This window comes from Sorex araneus, chromosome 1, assembly GCF_027595985.1.
Source record: "Sorex araneus isolate mSorAra2 chromosome 1, mSorAra2.pri, whole genome shotgun sequence".
Taxonomy (NCBI): domain Eukaryota; kingdom Metazoa; phylum Chordata; class Mammalia; order Eulipotyphla; family Soricidae; genus Sorex; species Sorex araneus.
In genome coordinates this window covers 352,952,905-352,961,809 of record NC_073302.1, presented here as the reverse complement: position 1 = coordinate 352,961,809, position 8,905 = coordinate 352,952,905, and the positions used below count along the sequence as shown (strand labels likewise).

Below are 8,905 nucleotides of genomic sequence, written 5' to 3'. Positions count from 1 at the left end.
GTCAAAAGAATTTCTGAGAATAATTATCTGAATGAGATAGAGACTATGAGGTCTGATCAACTTTGAACTAGTCACAAAATTCAAAGTATATGTTTTCTGCAAAAGAAAAAGACAGTAAATGGAGATGATAAGAGAGGGTTCGAAGTTTAATTTTATTAAATACATCATAGAAATTAAGATGCTAAAAGGAATTTCAGAGATGATTTTGGTAAGAAGGAGAAAGAGAATTTTTCATTACTAGCTAAAATTACTGAGGAAAAATTAAAACGGAAGCCTTGAGTGACAGCATCTTGGGTAACTGCCTTCCTACTGTAAAATTACTTTTGCTCTTGTGAATGATGTTACAAGGATGTACAAAGAATACTACAGGAATGTAAAGATCTCTTCAACAGCTGGTTTCATTTTCTTTAACTTATACTTAGCACTGGGGTTGTTGGATCATATGATGGTTTTACATTTAAATGTTTAAAAACCTTCAAACCTTTATCCACAATGGTTGCAGCAATTACATTCTTACCACTAGGGTACAAGTGTTCTATTTCTCCATATCTTTGCCAACACTTGTTTCTTACCTTTTGGATTATAGTCACTGTCATCCCATTGCTCATCAATTTATTCAAGCGGGCACCAGTAATGTCTCATTGTGAGACTTATTGTTACTGTTTTTGGCATATCCAATACTCCATGGGTAGCTTGCCAGGCTCTGCTGTGCGGGCGCGATACTCTCTCGGTAGCTTGCCGGGCTCTCCGAGAGGAGCGGAGCAATCGAACATGGGTCAGCCGCGTGAAAGGCGAATGCCCTACAGCTCCAGCCCCATATATTAGTATGAATATAAATAATATTGTGGTTTTTATAGTATTAATATAAATAACAATAATATTGTGGTTTTGATTTATTTTTTCTGATGATTATGTTGGATATCTATTTCTGTGCCTGTTTACCATTTAAATACGTTCTTTGGAAAGATGTCAACTCTTCTCCTCTGTCCAATTATTTATGGAATTGTTTCCTTTAGAGCAATTTTATTTTTAAAATGTTTCAGATATTAACTTCCTATAGATATATGACTTGAAAATTTTTCTTCTATCTTTATATTGTCTTTTCACTGTGGATAGTTTCTTTGATTTGAATAAATATTAGTTGATGCACTCCCATTAATTTTTCCCTTTCCAATTTTTTTATTTTAATTTTATTGACTGATATTCTATGATTTACAACACTGCTAAGGATTGTTTTCATGCACATAATGCTGACACCACACCCATTACCAGTGGATACACATCACTTCCCTGAGGACTCACATCTCCCCTTTCTCTCAAACCTTCCCTCTCCAACCAGTTCGATTGTGTGGGTCAGTTCCTTAGCTGTGTTGATTTGGTCCTTTGTTGTTACCTTGCTGTGTATCTATAAGTGTGGCACATGACAGAGATCACTCTGTAACTACCCCTTGCTTTCTGACTGATTTTACTCAGTATGAAGTATTCTACTTCCATCCATCTCACTGCAAATTGCATGATTTAAATTTTTCTCATAGCTGCATAGCATTCCATTGTGTACATACATCACACAATGTATGTATGTACATACATTCTTAATCCACTCCTCTGTGTTTGGGCATTTGAATTGTTTCCATAAATTGGATTTTGAAATTAGCATCATAATGAACATAGGGGTGCATGTATTGTTTTTAGATTCATGCTTTTGTGTTCTGAAAATAGATGCCGAAGTGGCATTATTGGCCATGTGGTCCCCTGAACACCACCAGGAGTGATCCCTGAGTAAGGGAGTAAGTTCTCAGGAGTAAGCCCTGAGAACTGCCAGATGTGGAGCCTGAAAAAAAAAAGTCACTCTTGGCAAATCCTTAAGAAAAGAGAGAAAATTTAATTTGCACATAGCCGCGTTTCTGGAGATCTCAAAATTTAGAGAGAATATTGCCTGTTTATAAAAATTTAATAAACCCAACTCACTGTTTTGCTTGTATTCTATTAATATATGAAAGGACTTGAACTACAGAGCAAAATGATGATTCTTTACTGTGAACACTATTGTTTGTTCTGCAAGATGTGGAGTCTTGGCCCCATCAGACACCAATCATTCTCTCAAAATGGAGGCAGCCAAAATATGACCCTAAACTCAGTGCCAAGCTCACTTCTGAGTAAAACTCCTTTTCATAGCAATTAGAGACACAGAACAGGCACATCATGGTTTCAGTTTATTTTGTCAAGATTGAAAAATTAAGTACTTTATATTACGGACTATTAAGTTTCTGTATTCAGGCAATTTTTTCTTATTGGCCCACAAGAATAGGTTCTTTAGTATGACATTTAGTAGTACAAAGAAAATTTCAGTTGGTTGAATACATGTCTAATATATGATGTTATAATACAAACAGATATCATGGTAATGTACATGATAACATACATTTCTTTCAGCATATTTATTTGAAAAAAAGAAAACACTAGCTCAAATTTTTTGGATATTTTGAAAACAATCTCAGTGTCATTTGATATATAAAGAAAATATAATATATGTATTGATTATAGATATAGATGATAGATAATAATATTGTCCATGAAAAAGAGAAGACACACTACCATTTTTTGACAGTACACGTAAACCTAAGTGAAATAAGTAATTCAAAGAAAAATAAAAATCTCAATTAAAAGTGGAATTTTACACACAAAAAGCATTATAGATGTAGAAAGTAGACCAGTCATTAACAAAGAGATGTCATGAGGAGTCGGCAAAGTAGGTAAGAGCAACCTAAAAGGGTAAAAGCTTGTTACATGATAAATAAGTCATGGAACTGGGAATGTAGATATACACACATCTCTATATATAAATGTATATAGATGTGCATATATACATGCATATATTTAGCATGGTAACAATAGCTAACAATACTGTCTTATATATTGGAAAGGTTTTCAGATAGCAAATATTAAAAGATTTTCAAGAAAAATCATAAGCTCTTTTGATTGTTCGATTCATTGTGGTGATCATGTAACAATATCAAATGTAATACACATATATCAAAACATTATGTTGCATACTAAAACTAATAAAGTGTTTTATGTCAATAATATCTTAATTTAAAAAGATATATTGGGGTGATTTTCATAAATCTATATTGGAATTTTTAATATTTATTATGATTTTATTTTCTTTCAAATACTGTAAATGTTAAAACATTTCTTAAAACAGTGATGCTTCTTAGAAGTTTTGCAAATATTCTGTGTTAAAATGAGAAAGGAAAAACTAATAAAAACAGGAAGATACATATAAAAGCGATACTCAAAAAACAAAAAATAATCAGGCAAAAGGAAATTTTAAACACAAGTTTTGTTTTGTTTGGTCTTTGTTTGTTTGTTTGTTTTTGGGTAAGACTCAGTGAGGTAAGGGGTTACTCCTATCTTATGCACTTGGGAATTATTCCTGGTGGTGTTCGGGAACCATATGGGTTGCTGGGGATCAAACTCAGGCTGGCTGTGTGTAAGGCAAACGCCCTACCAAACAAGGCTGTGCTATTACTCCAGCCCCAGAAGTTTTTGAAATAAGTCAAATATGCTCTTTTCCCCTCAAAATTAATTTGTATTAAAGTAAGTTTATAATTTTTGTGAAACTAAACTCACAGTAGTATTTCTTATTTATCTAGTTCATTTGTGAATACATAATTATAATAAAATTGAAAAATTGTTTTAGGGCTGGAGAGATAGCTCAATAGACTGAGCACATGCTTTGTATAAGGGCGGCCAGGATTTGATCCCCAGCACTGAATGTTCCTCTGAGCACTATAGGGAACGACCCCTGAGCACTGAGCTTGGAGTAGCCCCCAAGTAGTGCCAGGTGTAGCCCCCAAATAAACAAATTTAAATCTTAAACATTTACTTTACTGATTAAAAAATAACTCATTCAGTTTTTTTGCCTTCTATTAATTGCTAAAACAGATTTTCTAAAGCATTAAATACAAAACTGGGTCAAATTTCAAAACTGCAGAATCACTCTGGAGACGGAAATGGACAGGCATGTGAAGTGGGGTGAGAACTCACAAGTTTATGTATCAACTTACCCACTAGGATAAGTTCTTGAAAGAATAATCTGTTTAATATGCCAACAGTTACAAGTTGGAGAAAAATAGTATAGAAAAACACTGAGGTTTTTATTAAGAAAATCTAAAGTATGCAATGTTTTAAGAATATGATTTTGTTACTATTAATTACTTTTTTCATTTATTCCTTGAATATTTTGAGGATATTATTCAGCCTAATATCCTCAAAATTAAAATCTTTAGATATCTTTGAAAATTTTCTTTTAAAAAGAAAGTTGGTTTCATTTACTTAAAACTTTTTCTAAGATTTGTTAAACTTTATTATGTAAAAGGAAAATCGAAATGTTTCAGAATAGCTTTCTGTATTGATGTCGGAGGGCCCCACCGGTGACTTACGTGAAGCGAAGAGGAGAAAGACGAAAGACAATCACTCTCTTTCCAACTGCCTCTACCACCCAAGACCCAGAGTTACTGAGTTCTTGTCTCACTCATGGAAAAGAATTTCAGGAGCAGGCAAGCAGTGAAGTAAATAGATTTTATTTAGAGGTTTTTGAGGAAAGGAGGAAGGGATAAGTGGGAGAGAGAATAGTAAGAATAACATGCTGAAGAGAGAACGCAGGCTTCTCCAAGGGTGGAGAAAGCTCTACACACATCCTAGCACTGGACACGAAAGTATGAGAGTACACATCTCAAGGGGGGAGATGTGGGTGACACATGTGCTCGGGCACCACATGTGCTCGGCCACGTGGGCACAAGCAGCACTTGGGCTCAGGCAGCATATGCATGCGCTTCCTTTGTTCAAGGTGGCCTTTATAGGGTTTCTTCAACCTGCCCCCACGTGGGGGCTTCTTTCCAGATAAAAGTCCATTGCTAAGGAGGTTACCAGGGAGGTTGGGAGTGGTGATGGTTTTCTTTAGTCTGGATCACATTTTAATCAGATTAAGGGAGAGGTCGAGGGAATTGAGGAACTTCATGAGGAGGGGTCCAACCTCCTTAGGGTCTGCTGAAGGTCTTATCAGGTTCGTTTTCTGTATCCACAGGGTGGATCAGTGTCAGGATTCTCCCTTTTGGAGACTTATTAATCTAAGTCTCATTGCCAATGGCCTTTCCCTATCTACCTGCCTACATCAGTATGAGGAAAATTAAAATCAATTGTTAGCCAAGACATCCAGAAAGTCTTTTTTTCAAAAAAGGCAGAAATGGTGTGCATGGGTGGGAACTGGTCACTTTCCTACAGAATCAATTTTAATTCCTAGCAGCATAGCAGTCAGACATGCTCTCTGTAGTCAGTTCCGTCATGGTTTAGATCCACTTTTCAATCATTTTTGGAGAAATTCAGGGAGCAGAGTCCCATGTTCTTAAACTTAACTTTTCAACACACAGATCTAGATGACCTTGCTCTAAGTGTTCTTTCTCTTGATTACTAAATAAGTGACTTCCTACCAAAGCTATGATAATCTAGATAACTTTCTTATCATTTCCCCCTTTAATTTTTTTTTCTGGTGTGGGGATGGATGTTGAGTGCTGATTTGTCAAGTAGTTTGTTACTTTGTAACTAGATCGTGGCTAGGATTAGTTTTTCATAAGATAAGCTAAATGAAAAGAACTAGAGAACTGAATTAATGGAAAAAAACTAAGATTGTTTCAAAGTGAGAAAACCATAATAATTAATAGCACTCAGAAATCCTACATGAATATGTGAAGTATACATCTTGTATTGGAAATAATATAGTGCTGCAATTCCGGCTGAACCAGCATCTTTATTAGGCTATGTATGAGCATCAGCCTGAACTCAGTACTAGATAAAAACTATGACATTTTAACTATTTTATCTGATTACATGAAGACATTATTTTAAACAAATGATAAAATAAACATTCCTACCTCCCAGGATCCATATTCTATCTCAATGTGAAGAAGTGGCTATCGGCACAAAACATAATTCCATAGGTCAATTGTCTTTTGCTTAAACCAATGACTTCCCCCAAGAACAAAGAGCAGCAAATCAAAGCAACTAATTGCTGTAACACTCAGGAAGATTTCATTATAAAATGTAATATCATCATTGCAGTCACTCGAGTGTCCCACTGAGTATAAGTAATAGATCCTAAAACACTGGTAGGGAAGGAGGCAAATTAGAATGACGCCTACAAAAAATAGGTTCTTCAATTGGGCCCAGAACTCCTGGTGGGACAGTAAGGAGTGACGGAGCTTCCGCACCATGGACAGAATGATGAAGATCTGGAAGAACAAGAGGATCACAGCAATGGCAATGACAAAGATGACAATCATATAGTTGATGACTCGCACAGATGCTTGACTAAGTTCTTTGTGGAAGTTGAAGCAGTGTTGGTCATCATACGTGCCAGAATTTCCATACTGAGAAGCGATGAGGGGCACCACAATGATGATCACCAGCAGCCACATGCTGGCACTGGCTGCCACGGCATGCAGTTTTCTGTAGAACTCCACTTTGTCTTTGCGCTTGAAGAAGGTGAGATACCGGATGACTAGGATCACCACGTAGAACAGGAAGGTGAGGTACATGTGGATGTGGAGCATGGAGCTCACAAATTTGCAGAAGGGCAACCCAAAAGTCCAAACGTGCCTGATGAGGTAGGTCAGACGGAAAGGCACTGTCAGGAGAAAAACACTGTGGACCACCACTAGGTTAATAACTGCTGTGGTGGTCACCGAGCGAGTGTTCATTTTCACCAACAGAAACAGAATAGAGATGACGCCCAGCAGGCCTCCAAAGAGCACTATGCAGTAGAGCCGGGTCAGGTGGGGTGTCAGTATAGGTTTGCAGAAGGAATTATTTTGGTCAGCCATACTGCAGCAGTTACCTGGAAGAGATGATTTGCAGCACCAGGTTTAATTGACAAACTTCCATGCATATAAGTTTCTAATGCTCCACCAGAGTGTCCACTTCCCTCCATCATTATCTCAGCATCCATCCATTTCAGTCCCCACACTGATAAGCTTAGCTCTGCAGACCACATTCTGTTGCTTTAGGATGTTGTTCCCTTACTATGCTTCTTTATATCCCCATAAGAGATAAATCATTCTGTATCTGAGCATCTCCTTCTGACTAACTTCTGACTTACATCAAGATATTGGAGAATATCTTAAACCACTAAGTAGGCAATAATATTACAGCAACTTTTGGGAAATATTAAGATGGATAGAAACTTTGTTAATTATACAACCATGCATTTTTCCTTTAAGTCTAGTTTTCAAATTTCTTCCAACTCATTGGCAAATGATCCAAGAATATTTATACTTGATTCATTTAGAATCAGCTCCAGCCCTAAATTGTTTATTTATTATTTTTAGAGGACTGGAGTGATAGCACAGTGAGTAGGGCATTTGCCTTGCATGCAGCTGACCCAGGTTCGATTCTACTGTCCCTCTCGGAGAGCTCAGCAAGCTACCAAGAGTATCCCACCCACACACAGAACCTGGCAAGCTACCTGTGGCGTATTCAGTACACCAAAACAGTAACAACAAGTCTCACAATGAAGACATTACTGGTACCCATTCAAGCAAATTGATGAACAATGGGACGATAGTGCTACAGACAGTGATGGAGAAGGAGGAAGATCAGTGCATATGTTTGATTTTATTATTTTTACCTTTGGGCTATACCAAGCAGTTCTTAGGGTTTAGTTCTGACTCTGCTGTGTTCAGAGTGCTTGAGCATCATACGCAGTGATGCAGATGGCACCCAGGTCCACTGCAGGCAAGGGAAGCTCCCTGTCTGCTGTTATTAATTCTTGTTTGCTCTAAATTGTGCACATTCTTGCTATATCCTGCACCTGTATAAAACTGACTACTACTGCTGATAATTATAATTATAATGATAATAATAATGACAATAATCTGACTCCCAGAGAACCTTTGCTTTTATGGGTATGGGTTAGAATTTTGAAGTGACCTACCTAAAAGATTGCCTGTATTATATGTGGTCTATGTGATATTTAATCTCTGGTCTTACCATTTATTTTTCCCTGTATGAAAGTAGTTCCATCAAGAAGACATGACATCCCGTGTTTATATCTGAAGAAAGGATGAGTATAAGACCTAAATTATGCTCCTTGTATTCTTTACCTATTTATCTAAAGGATCAATTGCTGGAAGAAGGCAAACATCAAGTCTCCCAAGTCATTTTTACATAAGTGACCAACCACAATCCAAAATGTTATAGCAATGGAATAATTCTTGGGGAGACCGAGTACTAAATCTTGGTGCAGAGAAGGGCAGATTCAACACTTTGGATAAAGATGAAAGTCTGAGAGAAGGTGTGAATGCCTGTTCAGGCAACCATAGTTTGACGGGCCTAGAATACTAAGCAATTGAAAAAATAACAAGTGCATGTCTGTAGATGAGATTTACAAGATATACAGCACATGCTACTATCATATTTTCCTAATTCAGCTAAAATTTTTGAGACATGAATTTTAAAATAAAAAGATACATAATATTTAAAAATTTAAGGCTTACATTATTAGACTATGGGATAGAGAATGGATTAGAAGAGAATGAGACAAAAAAGAATAACTTTAGCAGGTTATAATGCTGGTGAACTTTAAGTATTATGAGAATTAGTACTAATTTGCCCTACCAGTGTTCACCACAAAATTGTAACTGAATACTCTGCTGTGTGGTTCAAGTAACTTTGTTAGCATGTGATAACATATTTTATCAAATAAAAGATAAAAGGAATAACCACTGATTAGAAAATAAATACTACATTAAAAGTGCCTCAATGTCCTCAGGCAAAAGCAACCCAGACTATCTAATTTTCTAAAAGAGCAAGAGGAAAAAGGTACTTTTATTTAAAAAAAATTTTTTTT

At 36.3% G+C, this 8,905-nt stretch overlaps 1 protein-coding gene across 1 annotated transcript; it reads right to left on the bottom strand.

Moving 5' to 3' along the window:
* Window positions 1-5,972: 5,972 nt before the first annotated feature.
* Window positions 5,973-6,881, bottom strand: GPR141 (G protein-coupled receptor 141). The gene has a single exon (XM_004606960.2). The coding sequence runs from the start codon at window positions 6,879-6,881 to the stop codon at window positions 5,973-5,975; it is 909 nt and encodes a 302-aa protein (XP_004607017.2).
* Between the last annotated feature and the right edge of the window lie 2,024 nt (window positions 6,882-8,905).